The following is a 25,659-nucleotide window of genomic DNA, read 5'->3' on the forward strand; positions in this document are numbered from 1 at the left end:
CTATTATCTTCAGCCCTCGGCCCCACACCCACCAGATTTACACAAACACATAAACACTCCGGCTTCTGAGGACAGGACGGGATCCAGCACTTTAAATAAAGCTGCGAGGCAAGGCTAACGTGTGGCTTTGCTTGATGAAAGGAAACTAACTCATGTCTCCAGTCGGTTCAATTGCGCTGACAGTGACAGGCAAACAAGCTGCACTCAAAGACAGCACTCCCACAGAGACTTCCCTGCAACCTTGAAAAACTGAGGACGGGAGTGGAATACATTAGCAGTGACAGAGACAGACTGAGAGGTGGACAGACTGACAGACTCAGACTGACAGGAAGACAAACACAGAGAAGTATTGTCCACTGTAGAGATTAAAAGCTTTGCTCTTGACTTGCCTTCCACCGACTCCAATCTAATGCTGTACCCTGGATTAGCCAGGAACCTTTTTAAATCCCGCTTACACACACAAACACACACACACACAACAGCACGGCAAGACGCAGTCACATAAGGGGGACAGAGTCGGAGAGGAAGAGAGAAAGTGGGGAAGAGGAATTAAGTGAGGTTTGTGTCTTACCCTCTCTCCACTATTCCTCCGTAGAGTCCCTACCGGCAGCTTTAGCATCAGCCGGCGGGTTCTCCCGGGTGTCACCGCTCCCTGGACCACCATAGTACGCTCCAGAGTAGTGTGTGTGTCCGCGGGTGTGTGGGCATGTGTGCGAGTGTGTGAGGTGGGTGTCCTCGCCGTCCCGTCCAGCCTGGCAGCTGGCTTTCACGCGAGCTCACGCGTGGGGTGTGTATGAGAAAAGGAGTGTGTGATGTTAAGTGTGTGTAGAAGCAGCCCCGAGCCGGTCCTATGTTCCTCTCTCTGCCTGTATTTCCTTCTGTGTTAAAGCACTTCCCATTCTGCTCCGCTCCACTCTGCCGCTCATGAGGTTGAATGAGTGTGTGAGAGTGTGTGAGAGGGAGCGCGCTTTGTCTCTCCTCTCTCTTCTCCAAGCTCTGGCAGCTCTGCCCCCCCCACCTCCTCCACCTCCTCCTTTCCCTTCCTCACTTCTTTCAGTTGGGGGCTTAACCAGGTCACTGGATTAATGTGACGTTACGGCTGTTATTAGCATACGCATTCCAGTCACGTGATCTAATAATAATTGTGTGTGAGCATATATACCCCCACCACACACACACACACACACACACACACACACACACAGCTTTTACAGGGGATCACGTGGGGAACCTCAAAAGGAATATGGGATGTTTTGCCATCTGGTTGGGAGATTATCTTCAAAATCCCACATCCAGCTTTCTCTCCCTGAACTGTCTGGTCTAGGACACAAAGAGGGGAATACACACCATATAAACACACACATACACACACACACACATGGATCATTGCAGTTATTATTCTCATGCATGCAGATGTTTATAATAATATCACTTGGTTCATCATCTGTATGCAGAAAATTGTGCAAATTAGCCAGATTTTTTTCCCCTCACAAAGCTGTGACAGTGGTGGACCCTTGCAGAGATCTTTTATCACGATGGCTGCAGCCCCAGAGAGCTGTGGGAAGCTGCATCCCATTCAGCTGAGTCAGTCCTCTGTATCCACCACGGTGGTCTTTACATGTCCATTAAAGCTATTGGACTCATGAGTTACAGCTGCGCCTAGTGACTTACTGTCATATTCTCGTCATCACTCACCGCTGAGCTCTGTTTGCTTTCTGCACATCGATACTCAACTGTCAGCTGATTAACTAAAGTGGATCAACAAACACATATGCACGCACGCAGATGTTCGGTACGCACATATAACAGTAAACATCTTGTGTGGGTTGCGTAGTAGCACTGGATTGTAACCAGTAAGCTTGGTGATTGAGGTGATTTGATGCTGGGTCACTGGCTATGAAATCAGATTAAAACCACAAGTCAAAATGAGCAACTTCTTCCATCCCGCTTCATATAATTTCTTTAAGAGAGGACCCCCCCCGCCCCCGCCCCCGACTGGCTTTAGTGACATGATACTGTATGTCGCACATATACAGACGCACACACACACATACATTGTGTTAAAGCTGGCGCACACAGGAGAAAATCATCCGCAGTGGTAATCCCCAGTAAGCATTATTTATTCAATACCCTGGCCCACATCAGTGTGTGAGTGACTGTGGCCTACATGAGAAATATCAGAGGGCTATTTATAAACTTAGCTCCAGAGTGCAGACATCCAGGTCTCGAGGATGACAAACTGGAGGAATTGAGAAAAAGGAGCTAAAAGACACGACTCATTTCTCTCTCTCAGCGCGCCGCGACTGGTTAGATGTGTTTGATGTTAATTCAGCTTATGATGACAGAGATTAACTGCCACCGCTGATTCGGGGAGACATAACCTCGCCGCTTTCACAGGGATCTCGTATGATACCTTGACGGGGAGACGACAATACGCTCTCCTAATTGAACAGTTTAATATTGGTTTGTGTTTGTTTGTTCTCTTCTGCTCCGTTTTTTTTTTCTTCTCTCCTTTAAATTCCGTTTCTTCATATCCAGTGAGGTGATAAGCCTCTTTTTCTTACTCATCTTGACAGGAGGGAAATAAATAAATAAATAAAAACAAAACGTTACTATTCTTGCCGCCTCGGGCTAGATACACAATGACCCATTTCAGTCAACAAGCTCACGAAAATAAAAAAGCAAATGGGATTTGCACTTGGTGATAAAAAAATATGTGAAATACAAATCTGCAGGCACAATAAGGCATAAAACTACAAGTATCAAGTAAAAAGCTGGGAGATTCTGACGTGCCTCAGTGTACCAGATCTGTTCACGCCAGCTGTCCTCAAAATGAACTATCAGCTATTAATACATTTCCCCCCCCAAAAAAACCTGTGAAGGAATGACAGAGAAGAGAAAGGAAACAAGAAAAGAAAGAGAGAGGATCACTGGAGATGCTAATGGAGGAGGTGCAAACAAAGCGCCTGGACTGTCTGGGTTTTATTTTTACTCTGTGTGTGTGTGTGTGTGTGTGTGTGTGTGTGTGTACGCCTAGCCTTTGTTCGTAGTTGTGATAATAAGAAGGAATGGTTCTCAATTGTACAATCCTGGCTGTCTTACGCATTAATTTATCCTGATAACCCAGCCAGTCTCTGCCCACGGCTGTCTGACTCATCCCTATGGTCCTACTTCTCACTGTGTTTCTGTGTCTGTATATGTGTGTGTGTGTGTGTGTGTGTGTGTGTGTGTGGGTGTGTTTATGGAAATGCCCTCTAGCTGGACCCCCTCCCATCCCGAGCAGGGAGGGAGGAGATTGAATGTTTATGTTTCAAGACAAATTACAAAGGGTTGAATTACAGCACCATTGCTCAGAAAACACAGCCATATAGCCTCAACAATACCACCCTGATAGCATAATTCAATTCATTTCTCACCGGGTAAGTGTATGCAAGTGTTGTCTCTATCTCATGAGAGGGAGATGAGCAGAAAGCAGGGTCTCTCACCCTTCATCAAGCCAGAACCAATCATAAGGACTTCTCCACAGGGGCGCATCCACTTCCATTATCATCCCCCTCAGCAGTGTCTGTGTAAGAGGGCCTGGGAAACACTATTACATGCTCAGAAAGGTAAAAGCCAGCCTGTGAGATTTTGAGGAAATGGGGACATTTAGTACGTGACTCATTGTGGAAACTGGGACATATTTGTATTTCGGAGGAGATTTGGTGGAACACAGGGACAGGTTGTCCTGGTCAAACCGTGTCGCTCAGCGCAACATCTGCTCGACCCGCTGTGAGGTGCTGTGTGTGTGTGTGTGTGGGTGTATCTGCTTGTTTCTCTTTCAGTATGATTAACATTGCAGCCACTGGCAGCAAAGGAATGTAGGCAGACTGAACAATCGCCAATCACTCCACCTTTGAATGTGCTCTGTTTATAACCTTGACAAGGTGTGTAGACCATTGCTTTGAAAAAAAAAAACTGTCTTTGTTGGAGTGCAGTCCACATGCACTGCCATTATACAGTCATCTATGCCTTAATGGAATTAGAATATATCATTCCAATGGGCCAATCAGAAGTCTATTATGAGAGCAGCGGCAGACTTGAATGGGCGCTGAATGTGCAATTTGCCCCAGTGAATAGCAGACGAGGCTTCTGAATTATTCACCCAAGCCTACTGGAAAACCTCAGTGTGTGCTCGGCCTGCTGACATCAGAATCTATCTGCATGTGATGGAAATGGAAGGCTGAATGATAATAGCTTATTAGTTTATGGTTTATTATGTGCACATAAAAATTGGATCGAGTTTATGATAATTGTCTTTTCTCTATTTATTTGGGTGAAGAATTATGAGCCAAGAAAATGAGATACATCTGATTGAAGCCTGACTATAATATTCAAATTTGATTCATACTATAGAGGGAATTGAGGTTTTCCCAGAACATTGGGAAATAAACCTATATGTTGGAATTCTGATGATAGGAATCAGTCTGACTAATCCGCTTAGACCTATACACATCATTTAAAGGTTAAGGCTGGCAATTTCATATTTTTCTGATTGCCAGCAAATCCCATGGAAGGATCCAAACCGGCAATGAATTTAACCTACTAACAAGAGGTCACTTATGTGTTTTTTATTTAAAAAATTAATGGAAAAAGACATGAATGAGCCACATTATTGCTGTGGGTGACTTGTTTCTTCGAATGACAGTTGGCAATGTGAAGTCATTTACTAATAATTAAAAATAGTCCTCAAAGTTCCCCCTAGATAATTCTGTTTGAGTAACATTTGCTAAAAACTACAGTGTCTAGCTGTTTTAGGAAATCACTACAACAAGAATCCATATATTTGTGATTTGTTTTTAAAGACTTACGCCTTCAGTAAGAATGACTGGAGCCCAGTGCTATAGAGCAGGTAAGGGAGTCAAAAATACTGAGAGATGGACTCACAGATTTTTGCTTTTGGACAATAAAGAACTATAGAATAATGTGAGCCTGATCCTAAAGTAACAGACAAGCAGGGTCCTGTTATTTTATTTCCTTGGCGCTGAGAAGACTTGACACTCCAGTCTTACAACAATCAATACCAGGACCAGATTAATTCAGACTGGACTACAATTGTTTGGTGGTGAGAGAGGCAGAGCAAGAGAGGGATAAGAGAGAGAGTGGGAACGAGAGAGAGAGAGAGAGAGAGAGAGAGAGAGGGAGGGGAGGTCATCTTGCTATAATTGAACAATTTTGTCACTGGGCAGAGGACACACCCATTACATAACAGAATGACCGTACATAATACGCCCAGTCAATAGCTTCTCTATCTGAATCAACACATCCACAGTGGCGCGGTGAAAAAAAATAATAGTACGCTGGAGAATAGATTACGTACACATACTGTAAAATGCTGTGATACAATTGTCATTGTGGGGAGAGAACAAGTTCTTGGTATCAGTGCGTCACAGTGTTTGTGCTTCTGGCAGGAAGACTGAATGCTCTCAGAGACCACAGGCCCTTTGTGGCAGACCAGCTCTCCCAAAGATATGAACTAGTGTTTTATGGCTGCTGGAAAGAGCAGAGAAGTACAGCTGTGATGGAAACAATCCCATCCAGCTGAGGTCCTCCTCTGTGAAAGCTGACTTGAGTATAGACGAGGGGGATGGAGTAGAAAACAAGGGAAGGGAGGAAGAGGAGTTAGAGAAGGGGATGTTTGACTGTGCCTCCAGGCCTGCATCACATGAAGGGATGTTGAGGGAAGAGGAGTAGAGGTGGGGGTAGGAGAGGGGGGATGTTGTTGGGGAGCATGAGGAGGAGATTCAATTAAACTACACAAGGACGGAATGCATTTTTAATCATGGCGCTTCATTTCCTGACGTGACTGTCAAGCCTTTTGTGCGAGACTGCGAGGCATCCTCTGAATGAGGAGCTGCCATCTCTCTGTGTCCGCCCCCCCCACCCCCCCATCACTGCTCGCACAGCACCAGCCGACCAGCGACACAATACACAGCAGCTTTGGCAGGAGCTGATATGATGCCGTGAACAGACATTTTACAGCCAGCCAGAAAAACGAAAAAAAAAAAAAAAAATCCAATCAGCAGATACAGATCACGCCACTATTTTACTCGTGTCAAAAGGTCTTGTCACTGTGTCTGTGCCAGCGTTGCTATGTACGTTGCTATATGAATGAGACCTCTGTGTCACAAATGTCATGGAAAGCAAGCTACAGTAGCAGAGATGATTGCTGTTTTTCCTTTTAAAAAACGAATAGACAGTCTTTCTCTTCTGAGTGACATTCAATCACTCCCTCTGGGTCTGCTGTTTTCAAAATTTCCTCGCTTTTGCGGCAATGTCAAGTGCCGATTTTTGTGCTCTCTTACTAGGGTCTTTGAATTTTAAGCTGGCAGGCATGACTTTGCAACCAAGTGATGCGCAGCGAGGTGCTTTAAATCTGTGTTAGAGGCCTTGAATACAGAAGAAATAAAAGTGTTGACCTGAAAAATATACAGTCTTCAAAAATGACTACTCTGCTTCCACTCTAGCTCCCTGCGAGCAATCAAGGCAACAAAATAGTGACCTCCTTTTCTTGTAGTAAAAAGAGGCTGTAAAGGAAGTTCATTCCCTCGGATCCTCTTGGCTTTCCTGAATCATTCATACATGCTGCTGTGCTAATGAAAATAGCTGTGCACCCTTGAATGTAGCTGTGCGCTCTGTTTCTGCTCCGAGCCAATGAGCGGCACAGATAGGGCTTCTCTACTAGAGGCTGGAGAAGCACTGTCATTATTCTAATGACTCTTAATATTCCTAATGACCTCTGTCTCTGCACATAGATGAGTTAATTCACACAACATACATTTACATGTATGTTGACACACAGTTTCGTTCATTCATTCTACACTGACGTTCAATATAAAAAGTTAATTATTACTGTTAGTCTCCAGTTTTGAAACACTCTGATGAAATAGTTTCAGTAGTATAAGATGCTTGATGCCTGACACACATCTACTGCTAGTAAGCCTTCCCATAAAAAATGTTTAATTCCCCCTGCCTTTATTTGATGGTTCACTGAAATAGGCCTCTTATTAGCTCATGTGTGCAATGTCTTAACATTCATGTGTGTGTGTGACACCACGCATGCACTGCCATATGTGCGCATAGTAAGCAACCAGGCTGGGAAAGGGTGCAGGCGATTTGAATATTTCTCATTTAAGTATGCAAAGTGGCCAGATAACCCTCTGTTTTCCAGCCTCTACAAGCAATTACAGAAATAAATAAATAAGCAGTGTAATTAGGATGCTGAGAGGAAATGTAGAGGAAACGGGCGTTTTCCTGACTCCCACTTTTTTTTTTTTTTTCTCCATCCCACATGCAGTGCATGAATAATCCAAATCCTGTTCTGGCCATAAACACTAATCTTTATTGCTCAAGTCATAAATCATCTATTGGGTATATGAAAAAAGGCCAAATCTCCAAAATAGGCTGATGGAGTGAGGCATCAAATTTCTGCATATATGAGTGACATCTTTGCCCTGCAGCAGTGAAATTGAGTGCTGATAGTGTTCACTGGAAGCACAGTATATATCTCAGAAAAGGACAGATTACTTTATTACAGATTACTCCCTCCGACAGATGCCTGTGCCTGTAAACAATGTTAAAGGGAAACAGAAGCTTAACGACCGAACTCATTACACCAGCAAGCAGATCAAAGCAACCAGGGATTCTGATGTCGTACAAATGTGTGTGTGTGTCTATGAGGAGGAGGCGGAAAGTGTGTTTGTGTCTCGGCGTGTGCGTGTGTGTTTGTGGAGTAGTTTTTCATTCCCACAGACCGAATGCTTTGTAAACCACAGGGGCCTGAGTAATCTACCTCCAACCAAGCGTCACGGGCAATAGAAACCCGACTATCACATCCATCAGATTTTCTGTTTCTTTTCTCTTTTCATCCCTCATTTCCTCGTTCTCAATCCTTACTTCCTGTACTTGGAGATTTCATTCATTCCTAATCAAAAGATTTATGGCTATCTGCAGATAAATACGAAGGCTGCAGACGACAGAAAGCATAAGTACTACCTAGATTTAATACTTGGATGAAAGTTCCTCACATGCTGAGTTAACATTCCCAAAGACTTAAGTCTTAACTCAGTGGGCTGTTGAGTGGTGTCGAGTCATGTAGGCCGTGCAGTCCAGGTTAGATTCCTGGTCAGCCAGTTTATTCCCTAAATCACCACAGTGTCTGCCGTTTAATCAGCACATTTTTTTTTTCTTCTTCTGTGCTAATTAATGAGAGAGCATCTGGAAAGAGACGTGAACATATGTTGGCCTATGGTCTCCAACTCCAATTATGCACTGGAGAGGTCACCCATATCATGCACAAAGAGAAGAGAGGAACGGTGATGTAAGACTAAAAAGCCTTAGTTAAATGAATTTTAAGGCAGATAAGGAAATTACTGAGATTGAGAAAAAAAATGGACAAAAGAAAAAGCGGGCAGACTTACAAAAACATCCATAAGCATGTGCTCCAGGGTCACCTCTATGTCCTCGAGTCGAGCTGCAAGAGTCATCGTTCAGCTGATCCAAAAAAACGCCACAGAAGGGAAATTTGATTTTTCTACAAAATTGAAGACTGTCAATCAAAATCTGGCTTTACAGCCCTTTCTCTTCCCCTCTGTCGTTATGCTTGATCAAATGATGCTGACAGTTGGCTCAAATGAAGTAGTGAAGCCATGTCAGGTATTAAATTCTCCAAGCGATCGTGCCACGACATCTTCTCAGTCTGTCTTAATTTGTCCGCCCTCATTCTCCACACAAACAACTTTCATTCTCCACACAAACAATCAGTTCCAAATCTGATAAACAAACACGTCACTCCTCTAAACTTGGCGCCGAAAACCTGCCTGGATTCCGATAAGCGCTCCAACGGTTTCCAAGAGTGAGGAGTCTCCCCAGAGTTCTTTGAGCGCTTCTTTGAGCAACGTGTCTCCCAATGAGGATTTGTGGCAAATTGGAGCCTCGTTGTCCCCTCTCCAAATCTGAGTTATGATCGGCAGGAGAGATGAAGATACTGACAACTCCCTGGCAGAGGGAGGGCAGAGAGGGTGGGTCTCGTAGCTTCTGCTAGGATGCACAGAGCAGGAAGAGAGGAGGAGGAAGCATAGGACTTGATGGGGCGCTAACAGTCAGAGAAGTGACTAATTTGTGATTAAATTATGTGTCTGTTTCTTTTTTTTTTTATATCTTTCTATCTCACATTCTCTAAGTTGTTTGAACAGAATATCTCCTCCCTCTTTTCCCCTTTCACTCTCCCTCTTTTTTTCTCCATGCCCTTTCAGGTCTCTGTCCACAGTGGATGTCTTTGTGTGGAGGGAGAGCCTGGGGCAGCTGATGCCCAGTTCTGGGTGCTCTTGGCTGGGGTCATCCTCTCTCACACTGGGCCTCTCATCAATGGCCCTTTGTGGGGGCCTCATTAAGGGCTGGCCCTGGATGTTGAGGCTCCCATGGACACACGGGGAAAACAACAGCGATATGGCCTGGATCTATGACTGGAAGCTTATGTAACAGTGACGGGGAGGGGTAAGCGAGGGTTGTAGAGGATAGGGCATGTCGGGTAGAGGGGCTGATTGGGAAGGAGAGGGGTCGGAGGGAGGATAAGGGTGCATGGTAGAGGGTGCAGCGATTCAATGAGGGAGGAAGGAAAGTGGAAGAAGACGGGAAGCGGAGGGATGAAGGATGTTGCTGGGACGCTCCGTGCGTGGAAGGGGGCTGTTTTTGTTTTTCTATGCAAGCGCTGGTGGAATGTACCCCCCATTCTCCCTCAGTCTGTAACAAGACTTGCTTGTAGACAGAAAGAAACAGAGAGACTGAGTCAGACAGAAGGGGAGTAAAGAGGAGGAAGTGAGTTTAGCTGGGCTGTACCAACAAACAGGATATGACTATATACAGTAATGAGCTCTAAGTAGGGAGACATTGATTACATTTACATACGCACAATAAACCAAGTTACTGGGAGAAATCAAGTTACTGCAGGAAGTCTGGAAAATTAGTTTACACAGCAGTAATGTGGCTAATGTTATGCTAGCATTTACATGCAACTGGTCAGTAGTTACATTTCTCTGATAACCCTAACAATAGTTTGGTCCCAAGGCTGGTTTTAGTGATTTAAGATGCTGTTTCCTGTTTTTTTTTTTTTTTTGCCAGAGCATTTAGACTGACAGCACAGTCCACAGTGAGAAAGCCTCAGTTTTCCTTCTGTGCAAATGGTCTGCATTTTCTAAAGAAAGCTTAATGTTTAGCTATAGGCCTAGCTAATGACTGATTTAGACCTCTAGATGCTATTATTCCTTTTTTTACTGTCAGTTTCATTTCTTGTCAGACAGTAATAGTGATACTATCATTCTCTGAAGTCTTTATCATGCACAGCATTTCTGGTACGCCCTAGAAACCTGGTCAAGTGTATACATGACAAAGAATTTTTTTCAGTAGAAATCCAGCTGTGTCAAAGTTCTCAGGTTATAGCTGAAACCCAACTCACTCTTTTGATTTGATTTTTCTTATTTTCTCCTGCTACTTCACTCTTTTCTGTTCAATCCAGTCTCGCTTCATTTCTCCTCTCTCACCCATGCTACATCGCCCTCAATCTTATCTCTCCCTGCTGTCCTCCTACTGCCCTCCTTCTAAGCCACATAGACCCAGAGAGACAATGACCTTTGCCCTCTGACCTCTCTTGGTTGCGAGGTCTACAGGATCAGCTGCTCGTCAGTTCTCACATAAACTCTGTGGTCAAGTGCATCGGAGTGTGACCGAGTCTTATTGCACAGCCTGGATTCTGTGCACTTACACACACACACGCATACACACTACACATGGATGCCATAATACACACCACTGGGTGTTAAAAGACAGAGTGCGGAGATCCATCAGTCTTTTGTTGCCCTCGGGAGGCTTGCCTGTCTTCCTGAAGTTGCTCCTAATGCTGCCTGCTGTGAATATGTAACACCCCCCCATTAATAACTCAGAAATATCCTTCTAATTCTCATCTGCATGCCGCTCATGCATTATAAAAACCCTCCAGCGAGAGGAAGACGGACAGTATATGGCCTCTAAGAGTTGTGAAGCAGGTGGCACGTGGAGTGTGAATGCAGCGAAGAGACGCACAGAGCGGCAGGTAGTCTTTCTCGACCGGCATTTTCTAGTGAAGAGCTTAGCCTCCAGCAGAGAGGCGACACAGGACGGCATGTCCCGGTGTGCACTTATTTGTACGGCAAGGGTTAAAACTCAGATTTCTGCGTGTAATCCAGTGTGTGTGATGGTAAGTGAAGGTAGCGGAATGAATCGTTAGTGCCATGTTTACAGCCATCTTAGAGAAGGCTTAATATCATCTCACCTCTTTGCATAATAGAAACATTGCAGTCCATCACACACATACACAAACAGTACGTTCATACACAAAGGTACGCTCACATGTACTTAAAAATGCACAAACTTATTCATGTAATTTACATGGAAGAAGGGGTTTGAACAGCCAAACTGCTGTTTCTACACAGATTTATAAATTTATTTAAATATACAGGGATCTCCTATGAAGCCTCTTTCACACTGACTCAAGTATATGATCATACACACAGATTTAGAGTATGAATTTACATACATATAAAAGCATAATGAAATGGCAAACAATTCGACAAATAGTTACTCAGCGAGATATTAAAAATGAGTTACATTCAAACAACCCAAACTTTCTATATCAACCCATTTGCTAAACTTCATTACATTTCACAGTACCTGTGAATGAAACATGCTCAGGCAGTCTAAGTCTGAGGTGTCTTTCCATCTTTCTCCAACGCCGCTGTCCTCTTGGAAGCCGACTGTCTCAATAATCCAGTAAGCGTCCAGAACACCAGACTGTCGGTTCCTGCAGCAGCTCAAACTGTGCATCACAAAACCGAACTTAACAAGCGTCTCTTATCCTGATTCATACCAAAAGCTCTGAAGACAGTTTTGTTCTTTAATTCTAATTTTGAGCAGGAGTACAGAATGTGTGTCTGTGTGTGTGTGGGCGCCTGCTTGATCATGTTGTCCACCTGGCATGGAAATTAGGGATATGTGCTAATCAAACTGGGCAATCTTCCAAGTGGTTTGAGGTCTGCACACACACACACACACTCACATGCTCAAAAATAGTATCTAGACAGTTGACATGTTGATAAAGCCTCTTAAGCAACTGTTTGCAGCTAACTGTCTAAAGCGTTTACTGCCAGTCTCATACACTGGACAAGTAGGTGTTAAAGTCTGCGGGGAATGCAACACACTGCATCTGCTCATGTGTCTGGCCAAATGACCACAAAAGGTTTTGTTGATTCACCGTATGTCACACTGTGAGTTATTATCTGCCTGAAAGCATTTTCTTTAAAAAAAAAATATCCTCACATAATGTATGTCTGTTTCTGTCCTCTAGTATTTTTATCTTTTTGCTGCCACTTGTTCTGTCTTTTCCTGTTTTCCTGTCTCCATTCATGTCTTTTTTTGTCAGCCTCGAGTGCTGAAGGACAGCAAGTGCAGATGAAAGGGATTCTGCTAAGTCACTCTCTGCAGCGCTGTTAGTAATCTGAATTTTTGCTGTGTCATTCCACACCCCAAATCTGTCATTCCACATTACGGCGATTGCCTCTCTGTTACTTGTGTGTCTCTCTGGGTACTGGTGTGTGTGTGTGATTTCTAGAGAGGCTTGTGAGGAGAGAGGCAGGTGCACTCGACTATCTTGTGTCATTCTTGCTGCAGTGAAAGTCACCTTGGATTTTTACAGAAAGACACGTTCATGACTAACCAGAGTAAAATTACTTTGAAATATAAGGGACATTTGACTAGAGCATCGAATATCTGATACACAGGGGAATCAAGACGCATCTACAAGCAAACACAAACACCTTCTACCTCTTCTAACTTGGTCAGAGTGTTTGCCTCTGTCTTCCCTGTCCTACATACAAGCCTCTCACTAGAGAGTGAGTGTGTATCTGAGAGGCACTGAGCAGACAGAATGCGACAGAGGCATATTCTAGAGGCTGGTTGTATGAAGGCGCTGGATTGAGTCACGCTCCTGCATTTTCTGCCCCAGTAAACTTAGCCCACTTTACCCAGTGCAGAGGAGGCTTCATAGCCTACGCCATGCACAGAAATAGACACAGCTAGACGCACACGTACCTACTGTTAGTGGCCGAGTGGATAAGACAACATTGTTTCCCCAACACTGATTTAACAATTAACACTCTAGTAAGCAGGCGTGCCTGTCTGCTGGCGATTCCGTACAACTTTTGTGAATTACTCTAGCATGCAAACAGCGCACTCACATCTACTTAGGATCAAGACGTGCATGTGAGTCCGTATCCCCAAAAGTCCACACACGATTAGGAATGTGATTTGTAGCAGTGTGAGCGTTAAATGTTTGATGATACGGCTACATATTTAATCTTTACATGCCAGATCATGAGGGGAAATGGGTTATACATGATTCTGCTCCCAGGGGGGAAAACTGGGATACTAGGAAAAGGGAGAAACATAGGTTAACACATTTTATGTGTGTGTGTGTGTGTGTGTGTGTGTGTGTGTGTGTATGCATGTCTGTGTGTTTTAATAACGTGGACAGAGTATCTGTAATGGATCACTGCCCAATATTCTGATTATAAAGATATAAATGACTGTTTATACTTAGATTTGTATCACCTGCAAAATATCAATACAATATGCGACTACAACTAACAATTTTTTTCATGATCTGAGAAGAATCTGAGAATGATTTTTTCAATTAATCGATGAATCCTCTAGTCGATAAAATAGAAATAGTTAACAATTGCCCATCATAATTTTACTGAATGATCAATTAATCAACTAATTGTTTCAGTGCTGAAGCTTACCACTGAAAATCCATAAACTAAACCAAGTTTTCCTGTATTCTTTACAATCTTGCCAAACAATTTTCATTCCTCAGACCTTCGCCTCAGACTCATTTGTCTACATGCAGGATGCAGCTGTGCTTATAACCCTTGTAAACCTCTCAGCCACTCATAACTACGCAGCTCTCCTTCTTTATAGACAATGAATCATTATGATCCCTCAGGCATGCAAACCACAAACTAACAAAGTATGCGCACAAACAAACACAAAGTACAAAGAGGATGCACCTGTGCGATCCATCCCGCACACAAATACACACTCATAGTTGTATTTCCTTGTTCTTCTAATGAGCCAACATGACCTACTCATTCTATAAGCCTCGACACACATGCATGTACTCTCCCAGGAGTGCAGTAAACCCAAGCCAGACTTCTGTCAGCTCCACCTCTTGCTGCAGGCATGGGACTAAGCTGCTTGTTACTGTACAGATGGGCCCCCACACCTCTGACAGGTGCACCGGCTCCTCCGCTGCCATACAAACCAATGCTGAGCGCTGGCCAAACGACACAGGCAGATTGTCTTTGTTAACATGGAGAAGAGGAGGAGGAGAGCCCCTGGGCTTCAGGGAAAGAGAGACGTAATTTGAGGAGATCATCTCTACCTCCTGACATTACTCCAGGCCATCCCTCTCATCCCTTGGGAATGTAAAAGGTGAAATCATGGCAGTTCAGTCTGCATGCACGTGTTTATGGTTTTACATTTCATAGGTACTAACGATCGGCTATATGTTTTTAAGACAAACGTTCAATTTGTGTCATATCTGTTGTATCTGTCTCTGCCTCGCTCTGTATGTCTAGGACAAATGGATGGGATCGATGAAGGATCCAGAGAGGGAGTGGGCTGACATGGGGGGGGCCAGACTGACCCCCTGGGGCCAGGGCCTTTACCAGGGTCTCCTGCTAGACAGACCAGTCACCCCACCCACCCCCTTTTCCTGCCTTTGTCCTCGCTACACCTCCTCGTCTCCACCGCAGTCTGAAAAAAAAAATGACAGGCAGGGCTTGATCAGTCCCAGGTTTCACTCCAAACCAAGGTCTTGTCCCTTGGTATTTACCACTTATTTACATTCAGCTCCCATTATCGCCATGGGAACAGGGGAGCTGCCGGAGTTACAAAAGGGAAGCACGAAAGCGCAGAAGATTGGGCACATGAAGTACTGTGGGAGGATTTATTAGGGAGGGAGCATGGGGGGTAAATCCTATGTAATTGCCCCTCCAGTAGACAGCAGGGGGAATGGGACGGCCACTCGGTCACTGACAATACTCATAATTATTAATCAAGTGCAGCCTTTACCATATGCTTTCCTCCTTCAATCTCTTTGTCCCTTGCTGTCCTCCCCTTTTTTCCATCTCATCATTTTCTCTCTTTCTTGGTTTCACTTGCTATCCTCTTGCTCTTTGTCTTTGGCCCATTCATTGTCTCTGTCTTGGACAGCAGGAGGAGCAGGATGAGGTCATTAATTATACACATAACAGTTCCCTGGTCACCACACATTCACATATACACACACAGACACACTCTCCTACTTCTCCACCTGGTCCTCTCCATGAGCACTCGTGTCTCTGAGAAAGCTGTGATGACAGATGAGAGAAAGAGAGAGAACCGTGGAGTTGTCCAATAAAGCTCGCTGTTTATTGGGGCCAAACGGCCAACGCTCACACACAGCAGCAGAACAGCAGACCACTGCTCATTAGATGTGAAGGTCTTCACTTATTGGCTCCATACATCAGACAGGACTAGGCAAAGGCGAGCCTGGTTGCATCTGACAGCCGTGAATCTTAAGCAATGTCAGGGGTTTTTCTCCACCAGCGCCGACCCTCTCGATGCTCGCTTACTTATGTGAAGAGATTATTCTAACCTACACTTTACTGGAGGAGCTACAGGACACCACTTCAAATACAGGGCTGGTAGGATCTGCTCCTCTTTAGTAGAAGAAACTGAGCTGGACATTCAAGTGCTGAGGCTCATGATTTAGGGAAACCTTGGGCAAGGCAAGGGGAATCCCATCACACAGCGCACTCTGGTGGTGAGAGTGTGAAACACAGCTCACTGGTGAAAGGCTCCGAGGAAGAAGTGGATGAAATAACAGAAACAGCACATGAAATGTAAACGCAATTTCAGTGCTTTAAAAGTGTCCAAGATATTGATTACCTATACTGATAATGATTACCTGTGCAGTGATCATAAAAAGCCAGCAAATTGCAAAAAAAAACAAACAATGCACAAACAAGAAAACTTAACAGCTAAGTTGCATCATATCACAGAATTGCATCAGTGCCTCAGGGAAACAACAAACCTTTGTCTCATCAAAGCTGTTTTTTTCTGCAGCGCTATTGTTTGGAAAGTGCTTGTATTCAAGGCCAGTATACATAATAATCACCCGGCCAACTAAATCTGATTCAGGACTGGTAGGACAACATTCCATGTGAGATTGATAGCGTGCTCAATGAAAACGGTTGACTTCCTTATTATCTACTTTATATTTATGCATTATTAGGCACTTTCAAAGTTGAGCCAAACCGCTGTATGAATGTCAACATGTAGCTTAAAGTATTTCCTGCATGTGGGAAAAACAAGCTCCAGCTGCAAATGTTGAAAACAAATTCAAAGTCTTGAGAAATTTCTGATCTATGCGAAGGTTGTTTACACCCACATCAGCACATAAATATATTGAAGTTTCTAGAACTGTAATATGTGATAGAAAGTGAAACATAGTAAAAAGTAAGTAGTAAAAGTAGAACTTAAAAAAAAAGTGTTGAATGTCAGTGTTCACCAAAATGCAGTTGTTGTGTTGACATATCTGCACGTCTGTCGTAGACAAAGCAAACCAAAACAGGACAAGTAGAATCCAGTCATTTCCCAAATTGGAACAGAAACCTACATTGACTATCTGTGTCTCATAAATACACATGTATATTTGAAATCAGGTATGTCAGACAACTACAGAGTATGCAGCAAACAACAACAGCTGTTGCCAGAAACCAGACACATCCACACACAAACACCTCTAGACATGTATTAATGGCCTTAACTGCCGTGGCAGATGCTCGCATCTGTTCGGAATAAAACGCACACACGTGTAAATGCGTGCACACATTCACACGAAGGGGTGAGTTATAAATCTGACACACGTCACATTTAATTGTTCTAACAAGCGGTAATGAGAGCATCGAGGGTCAGTGAGACACTTTAGGATGATGTAAGTATTCCTTTGGGGGGAGACGGATGAGCATTAATCTGGCAACCTTGATTTCATATTTGGGTTTAATTCAGCGTAATGGCAGCTGTCTACACATGGGAGAAAGGTGGTAATAGGATACCTGGCAGCCACTGCGCAGCGTTTGTAACTAAAGACCTAGATTAGAGAGGTCAAAGAAAATACACAGCACTACCTACAGTACACTTTGGCAATGAAGCCAGGCAGAGGGAAAAAAACAAATTGAGCTTCAAATGACAGAAAATCAAAGGTTTGATTCCCCACATCAGTTACTGAAATCTGGCTGAGGAAATGCCTATTTAGAAGTAATCCCCAGGTATAGGTCTATTGTAGACAGCCATATTTATTAAAAGCATGCTCCTCACTGCTGCATTTCCCTCTGAGAAGAACCAATCACTACAGCCGGATGGGATTCCTAAATGCCTTTGGTGTCATGGACTACTGCTTCAAAAAATCAAGAGCGCCTCTAAAGATTCTCCTCCCCCTCCGAGTGCAATTTGCCACTCTGAACAGATTTATTCCTCCTTCATCCTGGCATCTTCACCATCAGCATCTCTCATTCTATCTCTCCCTTTCTCCTATCCATCCATTCTTCCAGCAGCTCTGAACCTGGTGGACCCAGCCTTGCAGCGACAAGCCAACATCAATACAGCTGTCTGGTGGCAGCATATGAGCCCATATGTCTGGAGCTGTGCGTGTAGATGTTATGGAGCATGCAAATTGACCGGTGTGCACGTATGTCTTTGTGGCTGTGCACATTTTGTGTGAGCATCTGTATGTATGTAGGGGAAAGTGTTCAATGGCGTTGTCTCCTTGAGCAGTCGTGTATGTAAATCATGAATAAGACATTAGAGCAGTAGGGCATACAAATTGCAAATGTGGAGTCTGTGCATGCTCTTTGCACTGAAGACTTTTTAAACTGAAATGATTGCACTCTGGAAAAAAAGTCAAAGAGGGTTATACAATTGAACTAGGCAAAAATAAAATATTTAAAAAATGATCTGCAAAATCTGTAACATTATAGGGTGTAGACGCCATGTAGTATCTCCTCCGATAAAGGTCATAACATATTGGCCCTAAATGGGTGCCCCCACCAACCAGCAGCACTCATCAGTGGCTTCCTACCTTCTACTTTGCCAATTACGCTCAAAGGAGAACCAAGGCCAGAAGCCAGAAACACTGCAGCCAGTGATTGAACCTGGGTCCCTGCAGCGGTGGTGGGTGAGTGATTTTCCTCTGCAACAGTCGGCACTCCGGGGTGTGTTTGAAACTGTAATAGAGCCAGTATTGCTCAGTACATGTGAATAGGTCAGGGCTGGAACAGCACAGTTGCTGCCGGAGACCAACAGTGAGTATTACATGTAGCTGTGTTGTTTTTTTGATATGAATGTACTTAGCACCTTACAATACATGCTGTGTTTTTCCCTCTCTTTCTGTTACCTACAACCATGCACCTCTCTTGCTTTCTCCCCTCAGGACAACGTTGACACCAGTCCACTTCATGGTCAGCCAATCACATTTGAGGAAACCTGCTACTGACTGCTGCCAGCTTCCTCTCTGCTCATGTAAAGAAGTCAGAGTTCAGAGCCCAGGGGAAAACGTACGGAGATGGAGGCAGGATGGCTTAAAAGAGGTTAGAAATGGGCTAGAAATGGTGGGTCTCCGGCGGGGGGGGCGAGGTGAAAATGGAGGAATAAAGAGTGGAGGAAATGCTTAAGTGCATGTGACTGAGAGAGATAACAGAATAATGGGTGATGAGGTAAGGGGAAAAAGGAAACTCCTATTTCCAGTGTGAGTTTATGCATGTGTATATGTGTATGCGTAAAAACGTCTGTGCTATGTAGATCTACTGATAGGGTGATGTATGATACCTGTTCAACGCGGGGTCACAATTTGTAGCAGGGGTGAAACTACTAATCCTCTGCTCGTTCATCAAAGGTGTCTGTGTGTGTCTCTGTGTGTGTGCGTGTGCACGCTTGTGATTACATTCCAATATAGAAAAGTATAATTGCCATTCTGATTCTCTAAAGGCTAAAAGCAGTGAGGGTTATGGTCTCATGGGACTATCTATTGTGTGCAATTACACAGATACAGTCAATATACATAATAGGACTGCTGGAGGCTCTTTAATTTAAAGTGCATGGTTTTAACACTGACACACAGATACAAATGCATTTAACTGAAGTGTGGCTTCAGTGTGAAATTTTCATTACGATACTCTGCGTCTTCTTGTATCTTCTACCTATCTTTGTGGACACTTGACTAATTTCCCCTCCCATCTTTCAATTGCCTCTCTTGGAAATAATTTCAAAAAAAATGCCTGTAGACTGATGGCAGCCAATGAAGTGGAAAATCTGCACCCTGTGTTTCCATGACAACACCTAACATTAAGTGCATCGTCGGTTTGCTTCTTCGGCTGCTCAACTGCGCCCTGATTGATCTCATCGTTCGGGCCTCTTCAAGGGGACAAGAGCACATTTGACATGCTTGACACAGCAGGGCACGCTCACATGCACAGAAGCACGATCAGAGATGGCGTATGTGCCACATCTTCAAACACGGAGAGTGAGAGATGTGCGGCGGAGAGGAAGAGCTTCAAATGGGGAACTGTGGGAGGATCTTGTTCTCTCTACATGGTATCCCACTGATCTCACACGGCAACAGTTCTGCTTCTCTTTATCGTTGTCTGCTTCTCTGTATGTCATCAATGCATAGATTTATGTCCCAACGGACACCTGATTCTCATGTCACCATTAACATTTTCCTTGTACTGTATCAGGGGGTCATAAGCTAATAAAGCTAATGAGGACTGTTAGCGATGATTTGCTATGTAATATTTGTGCGCAGGCACATGCTGCATCAAAAAAGTAATATCATATTATTTCACCTAATGATTACGTAAACCAAATAATTAATTTATCCTTTTTTTGGCTCAAAAAGATATATGATCAAAGAAAATATAAAATACATTTATTTTTAGTTTAAATTACATCACAGTGGATGTATCCACTACATTTGAAACTATTGTTGTTCTGTTCCTAATGAAGACTGCCCTTGACAGTGCACTTGGTAGGCTACTAAGATGACAGCTGGGAGATAGGGCACTACATCCAATAAATGTGTGTATGTGTGTATTTGTTTGCATGTGCCCCATGTGGTTGCAGCCACCAGACATCCCCCCTCTGCTGATTACTTTGGCCTTTAAATGCTGCCAGCCAACCTGCTGTGCGTTTAATGTGTGTGTGTGTGTGCGTGTCTGTCTGTGTGTGTGGGTCGCCAAAGGCAGTCCCACCTTCTCCTGCAAATCCAAACCCCACCAGCCCTGCCTTTCTCTCCTAATTATTTTCATCCAAGCAGCGAGGCGGTTGGCTTCAGGGATGTGGGTCTGGTCACTTTCCTTTTGGCTGCTTTGTCCTCTCCTCCGTGCCACCCTGACCTTAACCATCCTGACAGCCGCCTGCCCACTAATGAACCAGGTGGATGGATGGGTGGAGGGGGGTAAAAGAAGGAGAGAAGGGGCATGAGGGGCATGAGGGGCAAAGGGGCCGTGGCAGGCAGATGTCAAGTTAGAGTGTTTGTGGTTGATTTGCATGTATGGATGCATTGTAGTGGAGCAAATGCAACAACACCGAAAAAAAGGCATGTGTGTGTGTGTTGCTTAAACTGGTCATCTGTTAATAGAATAAATATGTTTGTGGGTGAGTGTGCATGTATGTCCAAGGCCTTGGCCATTTCTGTAATGGCTCCATCTGTCACGGGCAGCTGGACATACATACACACACACACACACACACGTGCACTGACAAAAGAGGAAGGAGGCAAGAAACAAGAGAGGCAGTGACACTGTGCCAAAAGCGAGAGCAAGCGAGCACATACAGGACAGGGGTGAGAGAGTGATGTATACATGAGAGAGGAAGAGCGGATGAGTGTCTCTGATTAGACTGATAGAGCATTGACAGGGTTAATCTCTTGATAACTACTCCCTATCGATCCGCTAACACGTGGGAGAAGATGACTGGAGAGCACGCACACTAATGTGGGTACAAGATGTGCTTTAGAACAGCACACATTTTCTCAGAGGAAGATTTCTATGAAGCTAGAGCTCCTTGTTCCACTAACCTACATGCATATATTACACACAACTGGGGATACCGACGGGGAACTTGATCTTTCCCTTTTAGAGTCTTTCTATTCCTACAGGCCTATCTGGATCTGTCCTTCCCTCCGATCTTTGCTTTAAAAAGACAAGAAGAGTGTGAGAGAGAGAGTGGATAGTGTGAGTGAATCAGTAACGTCCTAACTGAAATAACTGCAATATCAATCTATACCATCACATTAAAAAGACATAAAGAGAGTCTGTGCAATAATGAGGGATACGGGCGAGCAATGTTTATAGACACTGAGGATAATAAGTTGGCTACTTCTTTCAGATTCCCACAGGATTACTTTGCTCTCTGTATTCTGCCTGCTCTCTCTGTTTGTGTTGACCTTCTTTTCCGTTCTATGTAACTACAAAAGGCAACACAGACGCACAACTCACTGATGCCTATTTTATTTAATTTTCCTGCTTCACTGCCCATTACTGTCATCCTAAATAAAGAAACAGCACAGAAGAGCGATACGGAGCGCAGGGGGAAAAAAAATAGAAAGTGAGCTGGAGTGAGGTAGAGGGAAAGGGAGCTTTGAGGTGATATGAGTACAACTCTTACAAAGTCCGCTAGATAGAATACATCTCGGAACAATTTTTCCCGTTTTAGAGAGCTGAGGATTTGGAATGATTTGGCAGTTTTTACGGGCTATTGCTATTCCTTCTCTGTTATCTTGGGGTTGAGGTCACCTTTTGTGCATCCCTGAGGTATAGTGCCCAACAAAGACAAGATAAATTGATTTTTTTTCTTCTTTTTTTTGGTCTTTTGACATGAGAAAGGTGCTGAATTGGGGTTTGGTATTATATGAGCAAAAAAATCACACCCATAAAAAGGTATTAATGGTGTACTGTCACACCCTTTCTATCAAGGCAGAGGATAATACTTAATTTTTCTCAAATTGACCACACATGTGGTCGTGCTCTTCGGCTGTGAGTATACACTGCTCTGCTTCCACTGTGAAGACGTAAACATTTTGTATATCAGGGGCTTGTTCCCCTCCTTTTCGTTCTCATCTTTGCTGCTGGATACAAGTAAACAGAAAGAAAGGTAAAAAAAAAAAAAAAAAAAAATCACAAATCAAAGTCGCTGTTTTCACTAGATTCCTCCTTTTATCTCTGAGGGTGAGGAAAAAGCACATTAAAGTGAGATTATGCAGTGTAAACTTTGAGAGACTCTTGCACTGGCTCATCATGCTGTGATTCATTCACGTAAATCTACTAAAGTGACTTTGATGCCACAACTGAGATACACAGATCGACTGTGGGGCATGTGAAGCTCAATGTGGCTGATGAAGATAAATGCAAAAGTCATTTAGTCAGTGAAAATGATTCCCACAGCTCTTGGGCAAATCTGGCCAGGGTGGCAGACAGCACAGATATAGCAGGCTTGATTCCATGCCATATCTTTGAAGCCAAGTCTATCTCTAAACAGCCCGCTAACACTCCTCTTTGGATTAGTTCATGGGCCAATCTGCAAATACCAATTACAGCGCTCATATTAACTGCCAGAGACACAGCGAGGGGCAGACAGACAGACAGACAGACAGACAGGCAGGCAGGTGGGCAGACAAACAAGACAGAGGGGCGTGAAAGAGAAAGACACGTTTTTTGGCTTAAATGCAAAGAGCGTGTGCTTGAGCCTACTGCACAAGGGCAAAGAAAAAGGGGATGAAAACTACAATGAAATGAGGAGAAGAACGAGGGCGAGTTGTAAAGGTGAGGGAGGAGAGGTGAGCAGATGGGCGTACTGGTGTGTGACAACACCATCAGGTCATCACAGTGGCTTAACCCTTTCAGCGTCGTCACAAGACTTGTGTGGGAGTCACTGTGTGGTTTTCAGCTATTCCTGTAGGGATGAAAATGATCAATAAGACTATAAAAAATATGTAAAGTTGGTGGAGGTTGCATCTAGAATTTATTTTTGGCTCTGTAGGTCTGTACCAGTGATGATAAAATAAGGGAGGGGTAAGGGAGGGAGGAACGTTTTAGAGAGCGCCTGGTTGCCAAAGCATCTATGTTCTCTGGAAGCAGGAGAGAATATAGAGTAACAAAAAAATCTTAGGGTGCAAAGCTTCTTATATTAGTGCTGTATTTTATTCTATTCCTGTTCTTGATGTGATGGGTAACTGTAAGAACCTGTCACAAAATCACTCTCCTCTCCTCTCCTTCCAAAAATGCAATCATGCCTTCATAAATATTAATAAAAACCCTCACAGCTAAGTCATCTTCTCTTACACACACACACACACACACTAACTCTCACTATAATATATCTCAAACATAAAATCCCGACCGGAATAAACAGGTTTTCATCTCATATATCAACCGGGAAGGAGACACCTCTCAGAGTCCATTACCATCCACACAATCGTGCTGGATGTCACATGCAGGCACATGGCTACAGACAAATAATGTAGTGTGTTCTGACACACACACACAGGCACACACATCATTTTCTTCCTTCATTAGCTTTCTCTTTATGGTACAGACACAGACAGATGCTGTAGATCTGAGCACAGTGTTCTCAGAGACACCCATCTAAATGCACCCATGTGAGACAAAGATATCCAACACAGAAGGTCATGTATAACAAGAACAATAGTGAATCGCCACTTTTCAGACATCCAATTCACTGTACACACTGTAGCCGGTTCCTTCCTTGCACCTCTTTCTCCATTCCTTCTCTTTCTATCCTATATCAAAAGGCCAGTGGTTTGTACTGAAGGGAGATAGGCACCACTCTGAAACACTGAGTCATTCTTTCAAAGCAACCCCTTGTTAATGTGGGCACGCACACGCACAAACACACACATACACACACAAATGCATTTGCACACACGCACACACACACACACACACTAATGCAAACTGAAACTATTTCAATTCTCTGCACAGCTGAAACATATTTATATACTATCTAAGACCTCTGGTGTCTCCCACACTCCCCCGGCATTCTGCCTATTGCCCCTAGCAACTCCAGCAGCTTGGAAACTTCTCAGCTCGAGTTCGAGCATCACCACGGCGACAGCGGCACGGACTGATTCGTTTCATCAGTCCAGCGGCTTGCAAAGACATCCTATCTGACTATATGTGCCATTCTGGTGATGGATTCCTGTGGAGGAAAGAGTAGTTGGGATACTCAGTAATCCCCATGGTAACCTACCCGCGTCCTCATTGGAGACAGCAGTCCCTCCATGACTGATTGGGTTGGTTTCGGTGGGCTTGGGTCCCCTCAGCTGTGTCAGTGTATTATCCCAGTCCGCAAATAGATCCTGTTAGAAACGCTGTCTCATCCTCAGAGCGAACATCTCCTCTACGACGGAGCTCCCTACCCACCCAGAGAGCCCAGCGCACTGACAGGAACACAGAGAGAGCCTGTGTGTGTGTGTGTGTGTGTGCGCGTGTGTGCGTGTGCGTGTGTCCGTGACACACACACATGCACACACATGCAATTGGGAGCAGGAGGAGAGAGGGCAGTGCCAAACTCCTAGTGCTTCTCCTCCTTCCGCCGACCTGTCAGTTGGTGTGTGATCTTCCCCTGCAAAGCACTGTGGTTTCAGTGTGCAATGTCCAAGCAAGGTCTCTCTCTCTCTCTCTCTCTCTGCCTGTCCCCTTCGCTCTCACTCTCCCTCACTGCCTCCAGCTACATTTGTTCCCTTCAATGTGGCAAATGATTGCAGGTCTTTTTTTTTCATGGTACAGCTCTCCTGCTAGTACTCTGCTCACTCCTCTCTCTCTCTCTCTCTCTCTCTCTCTCTCTCTCTCTGTCTTTCTCTCCCTTCTCAGTTTCCCATAATGCCTCTTTTTCCATCCTCCTCCTCACTGTCAACTCCTTGTTCCTGCCCAAGCCCCAAGCTGGGGGTCAAACAAAATGTACATTTATAGTGTGTGTGTGTGTGTGTGTGTGTGTGTGTGTGTGTGAAAGAAATGGAGAAAGAAAGAGAAGAAAGAGAAAGAGACACAGAGAAAGAGAAGAGAGGGCACTCTCGGGCCACTATTGTCCCTCCAGACAATAGTGGCTCTTAATCGCCTAGCAACCTGATCACCCTCTATTCTCTTAATAGACAAGGCATGAGTCACCCTCTCAAACACACAAATACACACAAACCTTGTCCCTCCTCTTCACACATACCCACGCTCACATGGCTACAGCTGCACCGTAACCGACTGTAATTATTCATAACATGTGACAGGTCATCTGGCATATTGTAGCCTCGTTTGATGCCGTGTTCTGTTGTTCACTAAAGATTTCTGGCTTGTTTCGTGTAATAGAGCTGCCATTAAAGACAAACAGGGATATGAAGGACGATGGCTGAGCACCACTGGATACGCAAATTCATGTGTGTGTGAGTGTTTGTGTTAAGTGTGTTAATAGTCCTCCTTTTAA

At 44.1% G+C, this 25,659-nt stretch overlaps 1 protein-coding gene across 5 annotated transcripts in view; it reads right to left on the reverse strand.

Annotated features, from left to right (window-relative positions):
• The window catches only part of frmd4a (FERM domain containing 4A), a 100,953-nt gene that overhangs the window by 61,125 nt on the left and 14,169 nt on the right, over positions 1–25,659 (reverse strand). For 2 of the 5 annotated variants that reach the window (XM_067589549.1, XM_067589548.1), the window contains exon 1: positions 572–936. The exons of 1 other annotated variant lie outside the window; for it this stretch is intronic. In XM_067589549.1, the coding sequence (XP_067445650.1) occupies positions 572–664 (93 nt within the window). In that variant the 5' untranslated portion in view covers positions 665–936. Of the gene's footprint in view, positions 1–571; positions 937–8,459; positions 8,979–11,742; positions 12,027–25,659 lie in introns of those variants that run through there. 2 more of the 5 variants (XM_067589546.1, XM_067589550.1) reach the window with 2 other exon arrangements.

Source organism: Thunnus thynnus, chromosome 5, assembly GCF_963924715.1.
Source record: "Thunnus thynnus chromosome 5, fThuThy2.1, whole genome shotgun sequence".
Classification (NCBI taxonomy): Eukaryota; Metazoa; Chordata; class Actinopteri; order Scombriformes; family Scombridae; genus Thunnus; species Thunnus thynnus.